Raw genomic sequence first — 17,912 nt, forward strand, 5'->3', positions numbered from 1 at the left:
AGCGCCCGTGAGGAGCGCCCGGAGGACGAACTGGAGCACGGGCCAACCACCGCTCTGCTCCTCTACTACCCACTTACCCGGCCGGTGTCCGGGAGATGAGGCGACACGGGGCCCCGGAACCTTCGGCCGCCGCCGCCCGCGTTCGCCGCGGGAACCGGTCCGGGGAACCCGTTCGCTGTTGCTAAGGGGCGGCCCCGGAAGTGACGCGCCTGGGGTTTGTTGACAGCGGAGGCGGCGGCGGCTGCAGGCTCCGAGCCGTAGGAGCCGGATCGGGGGTGGGGCCGGGCCCCGGAGTCAGCGCCCTCCGCCCCGCCCGCAGCCCTAAGGGCAAGGTAACGGCCACGGGGTCCCTCCCTCCCCGCGCCACGGCGCGACCCCCATCCCGCCCGGGGATCCGTTCCCTGGGATTCCCAAGCTCCGCCCCGCCGACCCCCGGTCTTCCCCAGACCCCGGCCCTAGCGTGGTGAGATCCCTTGCCTCCGCAGAAGCTCTGGCTCGGGATTCGCCCCGGGCCGCATCCTCTGCGCCTCCTCGCCGAGGAAAGCACACCCCGTTCGTTCCCGGGGCCAAGGGATGGATCTGCGTCCTACCCCTTTCTCCTCCTGCCTCCGGTGCCTCACCATCGTCGCTGCAATCGTTTGCAAAGGTCCATCTGAGCCAGAGGTGTGGGAGAATTCCCTGGTCTACCCCTGCTGACAGGTCTGAGAAACGTGCCTTTAAAAACCTGAGCACCCTTCGTCCAGAAAGAAAATGACGCCCTGTCCATGGCCCCTACAAAATGGGGGATAGATGCAGGGATGGAAGAACCATCCTCTGCCCCTCCTACCTGTTGGATGAGCTTGAGTTTCCCCCAAAGCAGTGCTTGAAAACTCAAGGATGACACGAATGTGGTGGTGGGAATCCAACAGGGTGGGAAAGGGGTGGTGTAGTATAAAGCCTAAGGGCCAAGGGAGTCCGGTAGGTAAGTTGAAAGTGAAACTGACTGCTGGCTTACAGCTCTGTGGGTGGAACTTGACTTGGCTGCGTTGGGGCCCAAGGTATCCAAGATAGCCAGTCTTTGTGCCAGTAAGCACGGTGTTTGATTTTTAAATTACAGAGGGAATGTCTGATGCCCCCATGGAAAAATTTCCCCCCATGTGGTCTTCCTCAGAAACAGTGTTTCTCTTCAGGATTCAAGCTGGTTAGAATGAGTATTGAGGACAGCTTTGAAAAGGGTCATAGCAGGCTGTACTTGAGAGCAGGAGGTGGTTGTCAGTTGGTAAAGAAGTCTCTCTGTTCCAGTTCACTCGTTCATTCAGCAAATCAGAAAGTTATATAAGATGGAGAAAAATATATGTAGGGTGGAGAAAAATATATGTAGGGTGGAGAAAAATAGAGCAGGAAGGGCCATGGAAAGGGTCAGATACTGGGTTTGCCCTTTTTATAGAGGGTGATCCAGAGAAGGGCTCTAATAAGGTGATGTCTGAGCAGAGATATAAGGGAGGGAGGGAGCAAGTGCAAAGGTCCTGAGGTGGAAAATCTGATGGTTTTATGACATAGCAGGAGGACAGTAGGGCTGGAGCAGAGTGAAGGAGGGAAAGAGTGATTGACAAGAAAGTCAGAGAAGAGTATGGATGAGACATTGGTGGGGAGGGTGTCAGGGGCTGTTCATGTGATGGAGGGTCATAAGATATCTAATGGGACACCTTTCAGAACTGCACTAATTTGAAGTGTCTGGTGGTCAGAGAAAATACAGATTTGTTCTAGGTGACAAATGGCCGTTGTCTTCTGCCTGCCGTTTTAAGTACCCTTTCTCCATCTTTGCAATGACCATTGATGGAATAAATTTTAAAAAGGATGGAAATAGAGTACTGTAGTTAAATCTGGTCATACCACTTGCTTGCTGGTTATGAGAACTGGACGGAGGACCTTTTCCCACCTCTCTGTCCTCATCGATAGCATAGGATTGTTGGGCTAAATGAGAGGTCATGTCCTAAAGTGCTTGGTGCACTGTTTGGTGCATAGTAAGTCCTCAGTAAGTCTTGCAGGTATGCTGATGGCAGTGACGATGGTGAGGAAATGTTTGCATGTGTCTGTCTCAAAGCCTTTCTTTTTAGCACCAGCTGATGATGTCACTAGCTCTTGGCTGCCTCTCTGAACTTGTAGAATTCTGGAGAACAGTAGGGGAGACAAAGCGGAAACTTGTTGTCACCCCTCAGTGGGAACAGTGGTTGCACATCACTGGCATAGTAGCTGGATCCTGGCTTTTCTGATGCCAGTGGGAGGTTATGGGGGCTCTTTTTTTTTTTTTAAGGGCCCAGCAAGTCCCCATTTTTCCACATAATATAGGCCAAATGATGGTGTCGACATGGATATGACGTGGAGACAGGTCACAGGGAGCAGTGTATGTTGGCATGTGGTTGGGGTGTGTGTGGCTGATGGAGACTGTTGATCCTAGATGTGCCCAGCAGAGGCTGAGATGTTTGCAGCCTGCCTGATAAGGTGTGGAACAGTAGTGGTTGCTCTCTCTCCTCAACCCCCAAGCCTGGAGTATGTCAACAAGCTTGGGTTCATAAGCTGAGCGGGCAGCTGGGCCAGAGGATTTGAAAATGAAAAGTCATAGCATGCTGACTCTGAGGGCTGGGGTGCTGGAGCCAGTTGCCGTGGGTAGAACCTTGGGCCAGTCATCTAGGGAGCTGGGGTCAAGGCCAGCTCTGCAGCTGGTTCACTGCGTGAACTTGAACAAGTTCTGTCCCCTGCCTGGGCCTCCATTTTTCCTGTGTCTGTTCTGGCTCTATGCTGTTGGGAGAATGAAACAAGACACAGGTTTTAAAAGAATTCAGCGCACTCCAACGGGCTCCCCTTGTGGCTTGGGTGTTAAAGAATCCGCCTGCAATGCGGGAGACCTGGGTTCAATCCCTGGGTTGGGAAGATCCCCTAGAGGAGGGAACGGCTACCCACTCCAGTCTTCTGGCCTGGAGAATCTCATGGGCTGTGTAGTTCATGGGCTCGCAAAGTATCAGACATGACTGAGCGACCTTCACGTGGTGCACTCTAATGTCCCCTGCAGAGGTTAGAACAGCTCTTGTCATTAGCACCACCACAATTCTGCAGGCTTCACTTTGGGGCAGAGGACTTCAGTACCTCAGCTGCTCTTGACTCTTGAAATGCAAGTTCAGAGACCCCTGTTGGAGCATTTACTTTGAGACCAATATCCTGTGACTGGTTCAATCACTGACGCTAATTTTTCCAGCTTCAGAAATGGGCATAACGATCTCTCCAAGCATTATTCTTGGGAAATCCCTCCATAATTATTGGTTACCACCTTCTTGCCATTATTTTATCACATCTCCTCAGCAAACCCATGTGGTAGGTGCTGTTGGCAACTCGTGGACAGATAAGGACCCTGATGAATATTAAGGCTGGCGAACATTGCCTGGGGACCTCATGGAGCTGAGGCTCCTTCACCTGCAACCAACCAGTCACGTGGTTACTGTGTCATGGAGACCCCATGAGTTACACTGGGTCCTTTCTTCAGGAAGCTTTTAGTCCTGTGGTCAAAAAATAATATATCTGTAGGATAGTTACCAGTGATGCCTGATCATCTATGCTCAGTGCCCAAGGACAGTCCAGGTTGTAAGGAGGCGAAGGCTCATGCTACAGAAGGGGGAGCTGAGGCTTGCAGAAATGGTTCCTGCCCACAGCATAATGATGGAGCGAGCCGAGCTCCTCCTGGAGGACTTGGGCACATCATCACACATCTTTGAGCCATAGTTTCTTCATTTGGAGAACAAAATCATAGGTCCTTGTAGGTTATTTGTGGCTTCAATGAACACATGCATGGAAAGCACAAAATTCTGGGTCTCGGAGTAATGAATACACGTATGCATAACTGATATGTACACATGGACCTGGGTATATATACATAGTCTGTGGCCAATTCACTGAGTCTCAGCTGCCTCATCTGTGAGTGGTCGATTATAACTCCTGCCTCATGTGGTTGTTGGGAGAATTAAATGAGTTAACATATGCGGAGTACTTAGCAGGGTCCTCAGAATATGGTGCTTAGTATGACTGATCGCCGTTTGATTGCAGCTGGTGCCCCCGTGGCCACTCTGCCTCTTTGTACACCAGTGAGGGGTGATGCACTTTCCATTTCCACATCTTCCTAATGTCACCCATCCTGGAGATTAGTTTCTGGGATGCCCTCAGGTCCTCGCCTGTACCCCTGCCCCCAGCACCTGCCCTCACCCCCTCCACAGTAGCCTCCCACCCACTCTGTCTGGCCTGTGATCTGCTCCCTCCTGGAAAGCTTCCAGCTTCTGTAAATAGGATATTTGTTTGGGTTTTCCCTGTAGCTCCTGGGTTAATATTTCACAGGGTGGGCACCGCTTAAGAGCTTCTGGCTCCCCCAGCCTCTGTCGGCTGGGTGTCAGGACACTGGCAGGGTCCCATGCACCCTCCTCTGGATCCCAGATTCCCTTCCCCTTCCATTGGATGGACAGGAGACTGGATGGCTTGGTGAGAAGCATGGGTTTGGCTTAGGTTTGGATTGCATCCCACTCTTGCTAGTTGTGTGACTTTAGACAAGCCTCAGTGTCTTCATAGGAATACAGAGTAACAATCTCTACCTCAGGGTGTTTTAATGTGGCAACTGGGGCAGAAGCAAACCTTTATTCTGTTATGTGCCAGGCACAGGCCAGGCCCGGAGGGTCCAGGAGGGTGGAAGCAGAGAGGATTCGTCTCCTCCTGAATCCTTGCGGCCCAGCCCGGGCTGGGAGGGTGGAGTCATTAGACAAATTATTATACAAGCGATGAATTAGCCACAAGCACAGGATCCTAGAGAATGTCGTTTGTTGGTTAAGTTAGAAACTATATGAAATAAAGCTGTACGGAGCTTAGACTGGAAGCAGCCGACTTGGAGGCGGCTGTTACTGTTCGCTCCCCACTGCCCCCCAACCCCAGGGTGTCAGCTCCTGTCAGATGCAGGCAAGAGATGGGATGGAGGAAGACACAGGGTTCTCCTTGCTGTGTGCTTGTTCTGTTATAATCAGAGTTCTCTCCATCTCCAGTTGTCAGAATCCCAAATGGCCAGGCGGGCCAGAATACAGAGCCTGAGGGGCTAGTCCTGGGGTAGGTAGAGATGCCCACCTCTGGCTGGAAGGGGTACAAGTAGGGGGGGCCCCCAGGTGTCTCAGCCTCTGTGCCAAGATGGATGGCCCATTCTTCCTCCAGCTCATCCCCGCCCCCAGTAGCAGGGCTGGCGCTGCCAAAAGCTGGTTGCCAGATCCGTGCCATCTGGCCAGTTATCTTTTGAAGGCACTTGGTTCATCTTGGCGGCTGATAAACTGGTGTTTCTTCCAGCTGAAGAGCAAGGTTAGGGCCGAGTGGCTACCTAGGTGACTGGGCTTGTCCTGCAGAAAGGGCAAACCCCTTGCAGCTCTCTCGTTCAGAGTGGGGAGGGTTCTGCTCTGCCCCCTGGGTGCTGGCACTGTCCCGGGCACAGTGGGTGGGGAGCATCCGAGAGCACGCCTTGCCTCCCAGGTTCCCCGCTTGTGCTGAAACCCTACAACACATGTGCCGTGCCCACATGGGGCATGCGGCCTTTGTTCGGCTCAGAGTTGTGGAGTCGAGCCTGTGGTGCCAGGGCCCCACACCCTCTGCCCTTTCAGTCTGGGAGCATCTTATCCTTCTTCCTGGAATGCCTTTCCCTTCTCTCCCTGCCACCGGAGTGAACTATGACTCATCTTTTGGGTCGCTGCTGCTGAAATGTCACTTCCAAGGACGCCTGCCCTGACTCCTCAGCCCAGGGCAGGTCCCCTGGGGCTCGGGCACCCAGAGCCCCAGGTGCCACCCTCTCCTTCAGAGCATGGGGCCCAATGGCGTGTGTTTGTGTGCTTCCTAGGTGGGGGTGTCTGTCTCCCTCCAGAACCAATGTGCTCCGCGAGGACCAAGACCTGCCTGATTTCACTCACCCTCAGGCCCACAGTGCTCCATAGACAGTAACCCTGGGCCAAGTCAGGGATAGGGCCAGAAGAGACAGCCTGGTTCCTGCCCTCATGCAGCTGGCTGGCTGGCATGGAAGCTGGATCGTTAAACCAACATCAGTTCAAAATGTTAATTGTGGTAGGGCCCGTGGGGGCAGCCAGCATGAGAACCCTGGGCAGGTCAGGGAAGGCTTCCCGGAGGAAGCAACACTAAGGCGTGAGGCTATGGAGACATCAGCTGAGTAAAGAGTTCAAAGGTAGCGTGGGCTGGAGCGGTTGGGGGATGCTTCCTGGATGAGGGGCAGGAATGTGTTTTGGGGGTTGGGAACGGGGTTTAGGGGAGAAAGTGGATGACCGAAGGTCTGAAGGTGACCCTGTGCATCTGGCCCATTGCTAGGAGGCCATTGCAGGAGGCCAGTGTGGCTGGAGTAGGGAGTTGGAGGCAGCGAGCAGGCTGCAGAGCTAATTCCACTTCTGGAGGCCTTGAGTGACTGCTTGAAGAGATGAACTCGGCAGTTTCCAGCAGGACGCGTGGCCCTGCCAGCGGTGCGCATGCTGGGCCCAGCTCCCCGGGCAAGAGGCTGCTGCCCTCTTGAAGATCTGAGAGTGAGTGCAAGCAAGGGAAGGCAGGGCCCAGGCTGTCTGTTTACTGTGCTTTTCCTCGAGGGTGTCACGGTACCGGTGGCACAGCTGGCACAGTGAGCCTGGGGGCAGGAGACCCAGGCCAGAGGAGCCGGGGCCTGGAGCTGGGGGTGCAGACCCTGCGCTAGGGGCCAGGGCAGGTGAGGCAGGAGAAAGGGATGATGACGGTGATGGCGATGTGAAAGCTTTTAGTGAGCAGTTACTATGTGCTAGGTACCATGCTAAACCCTTTCTATATTGTTCCGTGTTATCTGTACATGGATGGTGTTCTCTGTTATAGAGAAGAAACCGAGGCACAGAGAAGTGAAGACGCTTGCCCCAGTTCACCAGCCCTCAGTGGGGCTGAGACTGGAAGCTGGGTTGGCCTGGCTCCAGAGCTCTTAGAGCACAGTCCCCAGTGGTGCCAGAACTTAGAACTGGCCATTCCAAAGGGCACAGAGCTCTGTGGCCACCCACTCGGTTTCCCAAGCAGCCTAGAAGCCTCAGATGTGGGTGCAGAGGCTCCAAGAAGCCAGGGGTGCTGCCAGGGCCTCACCTCCTGCAGAGCTGTCCAAAAGACGAGGCTTCTGTCCCAGTTTGGACAGCCCCTCTCTCTGAGCCTGAGTCTCTCTTCTGTAAGGTGGGGTCATAACCACTTGGTGTTCACTGAGTTGTGTCACGCCTGAGATGAGGTGTTTTTCCCAACAGTCTTGTGAAGTGGGGATTGTTGTCCCCATTATCCAGATGAGGAAACTGAGGACCAGCGAGGTTGAATAATTTACAAGTAAACTGGAACTGAATTGAAACGGCTCTGTCTAACCACAGAGCCTTCACTTGAAAAAAGTAGCAAAAAACTATTGAAGGGTACTATAGACTAGGACAGGCACACAGAGCCTGAGCAGACAGTCTGAATTTCCGCAAGTATACACACCGAGCCCAGCCCACCCAGAGACCCCTGTCACTTTCCGATTACTGCCTCCTGCAAAGGTAATCACTACCCTGGCTTCTAACACCATAGATTCATTTTGCTTATTCCCCCGCTCCTACTTCTTTTTGATCTTTGTTTATTTGGCTGCTCTGAGTCTTAGTTGCGACACACAAAATCTTCCATGTTCCTTGCAGCATGTAGGATTTTTAGTTGCGTCATATGGGATCTAGTTCCTTGGCCAGGGATTAAACCAGGGCCCCCTGCATTGGGATCTCAGAGTCCTAGGTATTGGACCACCAGGGAAGTTCCTTTCTCCCCTTTTCTGACGTAGACTGTCATAGGAAAATGGTTTGGGACTAATTCCTGACTGTCCTTGGTTCTATAAATGGTTGATTGTTTCCTGTCTTGTTCACTCCACTTGGAGTTGAAGGTTCAGTTTTCATTCTCTCTTAGCCACTTATGGTAGTTGAAGATGCATAGTCAGTTGGAATATCACTTACCCAGATCCCGAATCCGTTTTAAATGTGGACCTCTTTGGTGTCCAGGCCATTTTCTTTTTTGTTGAATTGCAATATACATTTTTAGAAGTGCACACGTCATAATAGACAGCTCTCTGAATATTGACAAAATGCACATACCTGTATGCCCAGCACTCAGATAAGGGATAGAAGCTTCTCAGCAGCCAGTCAAACCCCCCAAATAACCACAGTCCTGACTTTGGCTACCACAGATTAGATTTTCCTCCTTTAAAAAACTTTTTTTTTTTTTCTTTTGGCCATGTCACATGGCATACAGGACCTTAGTTCCCCAAACAGGGATGGAACCCATGCCCCTGCAGTGGACGTGTGGGGTCCTAACCACTGGACCACCAGGGAGTTAATTCCCAGATTATCTTGGTTTTCAACATAAGGAAGTAAAACATAAGTGGATTCACTCAGCGAATGAGTATACACTCTTCTGCGTCTGGCTCCTTTTGCTCAGCATTGTGAGGCTCATCCAGGCTGCTGAGAGGTGGTGCGTTCTCATTGCTGTGCCATGTTCCATTGGTGAGTCGACCGTAATCTTCATTCTCGTGTCTGGACATTCAGCTTCTGTCCTGTTAGGAATAGTGCTACTGTAGACATTCTGTCTATCTCTCCATGAACATGTCCATGCCTTGCTGGTGGGTGTATACCTGGGAGTGGAGCTGCTGAGCCCTGAACGTGTGTGCGTGTTCAGCTGTAACAGCGTCTCACAGTATTCTAGTTACACTCACAGTTCACAGCAGTTCACACGCCTACCAGCAGCGTGGGTGGCCTCCTCTTGTTCCATAGCTTCACTCAGGCTCAGTGTTGCCTGTTTTGCTGTTTCCAATGGAGCTGTTCTGATGGCTGCAAAATGGCATCTCATTGTGGTTTTCTTATTCCTTATGTTTACTGTTTGTTTCCTTATCCTTTAGGAAATGCCCGTCCAAGTCCGTTGCCTGTTTTTTTAATTGGATTCTGTGTCCTGATCTGCAGATGTTTCTATATATTCTGAATACAAGTCTTTTGTTGGATATATTATTGGAAACATCTTCTAGTTTGTGACTTGTCTTTTCTCTCTCTTAATGGTACCTTTGGATGAAAAGAGTCTTAATTTTGAGGCAGTCCAATTTGTCAGTTTCTCTTTATGGGTTTTTTGTGTGTGTGACCTATTTAAGAACCTACTCTAAAATCATAAAGATATACTTCTATGTTTTCTTCTAGAAGCCTACTTGTTTAACTATTCACATACAGGTCTGTGGTCCATCTCAAATTAATTTTTGTGTATGTATGAATGAAGGTTCTTCACTTCAGTGCATATCAGTTTCCCATTTTTATCTTATGAGTCCTTTTAAGAAAACTTTACCGACCTCAAGATAATGAAGATTCTCGGAGACTGTTCCAATTTTTTTTTTAATTAAACTTTTTATTTTATTGTGGACTATAGCCAATTAACAATGTTGTGATAATTTCAGGTGGATAGCAAAGGGACTCAGCCGTACATATACATGTATCCATTGTCTCCAAAACTCCCCTCCCATCCAAGCTGCCACATAACATTGAGCAGAGTTCCCTGTGCTATGCAGTAGGCCCTTGTTGATTATCCATCTTAAATATAACAGTGTGTACATGTCCATCCCAAACTCCCTAACTGTGCCTCATTTTTATTTTATTTTATTTATTTTTTTGCCACACTACACAGCTTGTGGGATCTTAGTTCCCTGACCAGGGGTTGAACCTTGGGCCCTTAGCAGTGAAGGCATGGAGTCCTAACCACTGGACCTCCAGGGACGTCCCCACTTCTTTTTTAATTGAGGTATAGTTAATGTATACTGTTGTATGTTCAGATGTATAACATACTCATTCACAGTTTTTAAAGGTTACACTCCATTTAGAGTTACTGTGAAATATTGGCCTACATTCCCTACGTTGGAACAATATATCCTTGTACACTATTTATTTTACACCTGATAGTCTGTGGCTCTTACACGCCTAACCCCATCTCGTCCTTCCCCTTCCCTCTCGCCACTGGTAACCACTAGTGTGTTCTCTATGTCTGTGAGTCCGTTTCTCTTCTGTTATATTCACTAGTTCATTCTATTTTTTAAATTCCACATGTAAGTGATATCATATAGCATTTGTGTTTCTCTGACGCGACCTTGCTTTTTTAATCACAGTTTTATTGAGTGGTAATTCCCATACCGTCCACTTCATCCACTTAAAGTAAACCATTCAGTGGGTTTTGGGTCTATTCACAGAGTTGTGCAACTGTCACCAGGGTCAATTTTAGAACATTTTTCTTCACCCCAAAGGAGAAATCCACAGCCCTTGGCAGTCACTCCCCGTTTCCCTGCACCACCCCCCAGCCTCCCAGCCTCAGGCAACCGCTGATCTACCCACAGTTTGGCCAAACGTTTCATGCAAATGAAATCATACAGTAGGTGGCCTTTGGGGATTGGTTTCTTTGACTTAGTGTGTCTTTTTCAAGGTGCAGGGTTGCAGCGTGCATGTCTCACCTCATCCGTCACCACTGAGTGATTCCACGGCATGGTTATACCGTGTTTTTATCTATCCATTCGTCAGTTGATGGGCATTTGAGTTGTTTCCGTTTTTGATGCTTCAGGATCGTACCATGCTGAACATTAATGTACAGCTTCTCTGTGGTCATGTATCTTCCTTTCCCCCCGGGAGGAGCCCTCATTCCGAATCGTATCCGGTGAGATGCGGTGATGCCCTGTCTGTTAAACCCTGGCACACAGTGAGTGTCCCCACCTCTAGACAGGTGGGTGACACAGTAGCGGACACCCCAGTGTAACAGGTAGCAAAAGCTGCTGTCAGCCCCACCCAAGCGCTGGGTCCCCAACACAGGCCTCAGCTCACAGACTTTGGGAAGTCACGGAGACGCTCCACCGAGGCCCCCTGCTCTTTGCACAGGTCAAATCACGCGTAGATGGTAGCGCATCAGAGTGGGGTGGGGCAGGGGGGCAGTGGAGGGAGGAATCAGGAGTCCTGGGCCCTGGCCCTGCTAAGCTGCTGAATTTGGGTTTTTGGTTTTAATTTTTGCTCATTTGTTTGGCTGCGTTGGGTCTTCACGTTGGTGTGCGGGCCTCTCTCTTGTTGTGACGTCTAGAGCATAGCCTCCGTAGTGCGGCATGTGGGCTCGGTTTGCTCCACAGCTTGTGGGATCTTCGTTCCCTGACCAGGGATCAAACCCGTGTCCCCTGCATTGGAGGACAAATTCTCAGTCACTAAACCACCAGGGAAGTCCCTAAACTGCTCAATTTGTATGTGCCTTCCAGGCACCTTGGCTTTATTACTCAGAGAGTGGCCAGACCTAGGGCAGCTGGGGTCCTGGCCCTTGCCCGTGGCTCGCTTAACTTCTTTCCCCTTCCCCAGGCCGCAGCTCTGCCAATGATCCTGTGAGTATCAGGGCATCACTGTTGCCCCTGGGGGCCCCTGTCCCAGTGTGGCCCACCTGCCGGCTCCCAGCATGGCGTCCGACACCCCCGAGTCCCTGATGGCCCTCTGCACCGACTTCTGCCTGCGCAACCTGGACGGCACCTTGGGCTACCTGCTGGACAAGGAGACCCTGCGGCTGCATCCAGACATCTTCCTGCCCAGCGAGATCTGTGACCGGCTCGTCAACGAGTAAGCAGGCGCAGGGCTGGGGCAGGGCCCGAGCCTCGGCATGGATGTGAGCAGAGAGGTTGGGAGTCCTGCGTGTGCCCCCTTGGGGGTGTGCACGCACATGGCTATCCATGGGTGCAGGAGAGCACTGGCCTGTCTGTATCCATCAAGTTGTCATTGCACATGTTGGTATGTGTGTGGTAGGGTGTGCACGTAAAGGAATGTGTGTGCCCACACGTGGGTTGCTGGTGCACAGGGCAGGTTTGAGTGTGAAACTGCCAGTTTGCATTAAAAGGATGTAGAAACTTCTTATGTAAATGAAGGAGGTACTTGCTGTCCTCTGTGTGTGTGTGCACGTGTGTCCATGCATGTGTGTATGTGCCTGTGCACACATGTCTCTGTGTGAACCTGAACGTGTATTACATGTTTACACACCAGTACCTGACTGCTTTACCCCTGAACAGGGATGAGATCATTCAGAAATGCTCTCTGTGACTTCTCCAAGGGACTCCCCACTAGTAGAGACTCCTAGAAGAGTAATATCCATGCCTGACTTCTCGGGGTTCGGTCCAGGTTACCCAGAGGGAAATGGTTAGCCCAGAAAGTTGCCTATAAAAGTGGGAACCTATGTGTGACCCAAGAGCCCAGCTTGTAAAAAGTGTTCTGAGTGTCTAATGTAGATTGGGCACTAGATTAGACACTGTGCAGACCAGAGTTGTGTCCATTTTACAGGTAAAGGCACTGAGGTCTGGGGAAGTTCAGTTACTTGCGTGAAGTTGCCCAGGTAGTGAACATCCAATCCAGGATTTAGATTCTAGAGTGTTTGACTCCACAGCTTTTCCCACCAGTCCAGGATTCTTGCCTCCACTGGTATCTCAGCAGAACTATTACTGAATGCTTGCCCTGTACCCAGCTCAGAGCTCCAGACCACTCGGCTCAGTCTTGCTGTTGGATGGGGTCCTGAGAGGGACTGATCAAGGAATCAGAAGCTGGCTTAAAGAAGACAGGGAATGCAGATATGCATGTTTGTTACAGAAGTGTCTACAGTTTAGTGGGGAAGAGCTTGGGATTTGCCAGTGATAAGAGGCCCTTCATCACTAGTTAGTTTACTTTTGGACTCCCGGGTCCTGGGGCCACCCGTAAACTCACCGCTCAGGATCCAACCAGGTACTATGAGGAGGAGGAGATGGAGGTTGTTGCTTGATCAGGGAAGTCTTGATAGGCGAGGCTTGTGCTGGGCCTTGAAGGGAGGGCGAGGGGCCTTCCCTGAACCAGGCTTCCTTCCCTCCCAGGTACGTGGAGCTGGTCAACGCTGCCTGCAACTTTGAACCGCATGAGAGCTTCTTCAGCCTCTTCTCCGACCCCCGCAGCACCCGCCTCACCCGCATCCACCTCCGCGAGGACCTGGTGCAAGACCAGGACCTGGAGGCCATTCGCAAGCAGGTGAGACCTGGTCGTTCAGGCCCCGGGCACGGCCATGGGAGGCCGCCCCAGGACAGGCAGGCAGGGGGTCGGAGCAGGAACCCCAAGGCCCTGCCAGCACCCTTCCTATTGTGCACGCGTATGTCCTCATTAAGTCAGGTCTGACTCTTTGTGACCCCATGGACCGTAGCCCGCCAGACTTCTCTATCATAGGATTCTCCAGGCAGGAAGACTGGAGTGGGTAGTTATGCCCTCCTCCAGGTGATTTCCCAATCCAGGGATCAAACCCTCATCTCCTGCAGCTCCTGCTCTGCAGGCATATTACCACTGAGCCGCCAGGGAAGCCCCTATTGTGCAGACCCCTCCCCAATCCCACCTGTGGCCCAGGGCCAGGGTAGGGGTAGGCGGAGGTGATGACGGGGCTATCCCCGCCACCAGGACCTGGTGGAGCTGTACCTGACCAACTGTGAGAAGCTGTCCGCCAAGAGCCTGCAGACTCTAAGGAGCTTCAGCCACACCCTGGTATCCCTGAGCCTCTTTGGCTGCGCGAACATCTTCTACGAGGAGGAGAACCCTGGGGGCTGCGAAGATGAGTGCCTTGTCAACCCCACCTGCCAGGTGCTGGTCAAGGACTTTACCTTCGAGGGTTTCAGCCGCCTGCGCTTCCTCAACCTGGGCCGCATGATCGACGGGGTCCCCGTGGAGTCCCTGCTGCGGCCCCTCAACTCGCTGGCTGCCTTGGACCTCTCGGGCATCCAGACGAGCGATGCAGCCTTCCTCACCCAGTGGAAAGACAGCCTGGTGTCCCTTGTGCTCTACAACATGGACCTGTCGGACGACCACATCCGTGTCATTGTCCAGCTGCACAAGCTTCGGTGAGCTCTGAGCTCGCGGGGTTGGCACGGGGAGGTGGGGGTCAGCAGGCCAGGCAGCACATGGGGCTAGAAGAGACAGTCCCATGCTTTATGCCCCCTGTTCTGGCTGGATCAGGGCTGTTCAGGGCGCCTGGGTCGGCTGTAGCAGGGGCCTCGGACTGAAGCAGCAGGAGCTTACAAGGCAGCCCCAGTCTAGACCTGACCCATGACCCCCCTGCCCCAACCTCCAGACACCTGGACATCTCCCGAGACCGCCTCTCCAGCTATTACAAGTTCAAGCTGACTCGCAAGGTGCTGAGCCTCTTCGTGCAGAAGCTGGGGAACCTGATGTCCTTGGACATTTCCGGCCACATGATCCTGGAGAACTGCAGCATCTCCAGGACGGACGAGGAAGCAGGACAGACCAGGTGGGCCCCACCTGCCCTGCTCGCGAGCGGGTGGCATCCAACAAGCGTTGACCAGGTGCCCCTCTGCCACACGCCGTGCTGATGAGGAAGAAACAAATCAGGCCCTCTCGCGAGGGTGTGAGCTAATGGGGACAGGCAAGTCATCACTGAGGCTGCGGTAGGGGCAACACGGGGCTCCGGAGTGGCCTCGAGGATCAGAAGGAAGGAGGAGGAGGCATGGCATCCAGGCTGTGCCGAAAGCTCAGTCTTGAGTTTGCCAAAGACATCTACCACAGCGCTCTAGCAGAGGGAACAGCATGTGCAGAGGCTCGAGGCGCGAGCACGGGGAGTGACTGGGAGGCTGCAGCACTCAGACGGCCTGAGCCACGTGGCGGTGGTCACGGGAGGCCGCCGGCCCCACCAATCGTTAGGGGTTACCGCTGACAGGCTGGGCCCTGGGTTGGTCGGGTGAGAGAGCTGATTCAGAGCCCCCTCTAGCTGTCTTTGGTCTTTTTTTTTTAAAATTTTAATATTTATTTACTTATCTGGCTGTGTTGAGTCTTAGTTGTGGCATCTGGGCATATGGGATCTTAGTTCCCCAACCAGGGATCAAACCCATCTCCCCTACAATGCAAGGCAGATTCTTAACACTGGATCACTAGGGAAGTCCCTGGTGTGTTTTTCTTTTTTGATTGTAGTATAACTGCTTTAAAATATTGGGTTAGTTTCTGCTATACAACAAAGTGAATTGCTATATGTATACATATGTCCCCCGTTACTGTCATTGGTCTTAAGCCCTCCCCCGAGCCTGGACTGGAGTGGAGTTTGGAGTTTGGTTAATGGGCATAACATTCCTGGCTGTTGCGGGAGCCTAAAGGTGACATGCCCTCCCTGGAACGGCAAGCAGGATTGGCTGCAACAGTTAATCTCCCATCCCACATGTTCTCTACAATGTGACCTTGTCACCCTCCCATCAAGAGGTGGGGTCTATGTCTGTCTTCTGCCTTTTTTTTTGACCATACCACAAGACGTGGGATCTTAGTTCCCCGACCAGGGATCAAACCTGTGCCCCCTGCAGTGGAAGCGCAGAATCTTAACCAGGAGACCACCAGGGAAGTCCTCTACTGCCTTTAAGTAAACAATAGATGCAGCTAGAGGGCCTAGCAGAGGGCCCCAAGGAAACGTGCTTCGCCACCCCCAGGGAGAGGCTCTCCTTGGGCTGGATCCAGGGCCGCCGCGGGCCCCACGCCGCTGATGCCAGCACCCTCTCCCCTCAGCACTGAGCCTTCCAAGAGCAGCATCATGCCTTTCCGGGCCCTGAAGAGGCCACTGCAGTTCCTCGGGCTCTTCGAGACCTCCCTGTGCCGCCTGACGCACATTCCGGCCTACAAAGTGAGAGGGGGGCCTGGGGAGGGGAGGACTGGGGCGCCCCACGACAAGGGAGGGGGTGTCCGCCCTGGGGTTAGAGATGGAATTAGGGTCAGGCATCCTACCCCTTGGCCATTTCCGGGATGTTCTGAGCATGCTCCCTCTCCAGGTGAGTGGTGACAAAAACGAGGAGCAGGTGCTGAACGCCATCGAGGCCTACACGGAGCACCGGCCGGAGATCACCTCACGGGCCATCAACCTGCTTTTCGACATCGCACGCATCGAACGCTGCAACCAACTTCTGCGGGCCCTGAAGGTCAGCACCAACCCTGGAGGGCCCTCTGAGGGTCTCCAGTTCATTCTCCCCCATCCCCTCCTCAACCATCCCCCTCCTCCTTCCCAGGACACTGGCCATCCCACCCCCCGAACCCCAACCCCGTCTCTCAGTGCCTCCCTTGGCCCAGCACTAACCGTGTCCCAGGACCATGGCCGACCCCAGTTTCTGCCTCCCAACCCCGACTCCTGCCCTCAGGGAGCAGGATTGGGCTGAGCCCTGCCCCAGAGGACCTGTCCAAGCCCCCGTACCCTGCCCCAGGCCTGTCCCTGCACACCTGCAGCAGGCCTGGCCAACCCCTGGCCCATGCCCTATCTTGGTACAGCTGGTCATCACGGCCCTCAAGTGCCACAAGTATGACAAGAACATCCAGGTGACCGGCAGCGCCGCCCTTTTCTACCTGACCAATTCCGAGTACCGCTCAGAGCAGAGCGTCAAGCTGCGCCGGCAGGTCATCCAGGTGGTGCTGAATGGCATGGAATCCTACCAGGAGGTGACGGTGAGCCCCTGCCCGCTGCCCGCTCTGGCCCCTCTCCCTGTGTCCCAGCCTCGCCAGCAGGCTCGCCAATCCCCCGGGTGCCCTGCTTGCTCTCCGCCTTTCTCTCCTGGCTCTGTCCCGCCCCGCTGCCAACCCTCCCTTTCCTGGGGCATCACTCCCAGTCTCTGGGACCGGGCATTCAGGGCCCCCTGACCTGACCCCACCCGAGTCTGTCTCCCACCCTGCCCTCCCCCAGGGGTCCCGGGCCTTTGCTCCTGCTTGTTCCTTAGCCCTTCTTCCCAGTGATGCTCTGCTGGGGTGGGTGGGTTTTTTTTTTCCCAATAGCTGCTTTTGTTATAAAAGTAATCAAGTTTTTTACTGGAGAAAAATTACAATTATGGGTATAAAGGAAGGGAAAAAAAGCCATAATTTCGTCACACAGAGATAGCCACTGTTAACATCCTTCTGGCTTTTAGTCTATGCATAATTATTGAGTAAACAGGACCATCCTGTGCGTCCTGTAACATGAGTTTTCATTTCAACAGCGTCTTGTGAATGTGAATATCTCCCATATCAACAAATGGTTTACAACAAAATTTGAAGAGTCATGTTTCTTTTCTGATGACAAAAAGTGAGCTCCCTAATGCTTAGAAAACAAATTTAAGTAACAGAAAATGTCTAAGACTAACTAAAGAGTGAAAGTGCCAATCCTAGCGCTCCTCCCCCGGGGCAGCTGGTTTTAACAGTTCAGCTTCCTAATTGTTGATGTCAGCACCGTGTGCAGCGCCTCCTCCAGGGAGAGGCTGCCCTGGTGCTGACTCTGCTGGGGACTTGGAGGCCATGGCCAAGCCCAATCCCCACGGAGTAGTCAGAGGGGCTCCCCCCAGTACGTGGGCTGCACTGACTGAGTCAGCCCCATGGTTAAACATTTTAGGTTGCTGTTAACGTTTTGCTATTTCTTCTTCTTTTTTTTAATTCGAATGTGCCAGCTCTTAGTTGTGATTAAGCAGCATCTTATTTGCAGTTTGCGGGATTTAGTTTCCTGACCAGGGATTGAACCTGGGTCCCCTGCATTGGGAACTCAGAATCTTACCCACTGGACCACCAGGGAAACCCCCATGTTTTGCACTTTCAAATTAGGCTTTGCTGAATACATGTAAGCCATGCTTGTTATGAGACTTGTTGAAAAGGAGAACTGCTGGAGCAGTGGGTCTGTGTATTTCTAAAGCATTTGGTATATATTCTTGCATCGTCCTCCAGAAAGCTCTGGTGGGGATGCAGCCTCTGCAGGAGTGAGGAGGCCCCCTTTCCCACTAACTCCCAACTCCAGACTTGAGAGCAACTTTTTCCTTTGTTGAGATAGATTTTATCATCAGGTAAAAGGGTGGTCTTTTTTTTTTCCCC

At 52.6% G+C, this 17,912-nt stretch overlaps 1 protein-coding gene across 3 annotated transcripts in view; it reads left to right on the top strand.

Moving 5' to 3' along the window:
• Positions 1–202: 202 nt before the first annotated feature.
• Positions 203–17,912, top strand: part of ZER1 (zyg-11 related cell cycle regulator) — a 28,148-nt gene continuing 10,438 nt past the window's right edge. Inside the window, exons 1-9 of one of the 3 annotated variants that reach the window (XM_069582220.1) lie at positions 203–332; positions 8,311–8,561; positions 11,415–11,666; positions 12,938–13,088; positions 13,506–13,942; positions 14,173–14,349; positions 15,606–15,720; positions 15,866–16,012; positions 16,356–16,529. In XM_069582220.1, coding sequence (XP_069438321.1) covers positions 11,509–11,666; positions 12,938–13,088; positions 13,506–13,942; positions 14,173–14,349; positions 15,606–15,720; positions 15,866–16,012; positions 16,356–16,529 — 1,359 coding nt within the window. In that variant the 5' untranslated portion in view covers positions 203–332; positions 8,311–8,561; positions 11,415–11,508. The remainder of the gene's footprint in view (positions 333–8,310; positions 8,562–11,414; positions 11,667–12,937; positions 13,089–13,505; positions 13,943–14,172; positions 14,350–15,605; positions 15,721–15,865; positions 16,013–16,355; positions 16,530–17,912) is intronic. The other 2 variants (XM_069582218.1, XM_069582221.1) reach the window with 2 other exon arrangements.

Source organism: Ovis canadensis, chromosome 3 (genome assembly GCF_042477335.2).
Source record: "Ovis canadensis isolate MfBH-ARS-UI-01 breed Bighorn chromosome 3, ARS-UI_OviCan_v2, whole genome shotgun sequence".
Taxonomy (NCBI): Eukaryota; Metazoa; Chordata; class Mammalia; order Artiodactyla; family Bovidae; genus Ovis; species Ovis canadensis.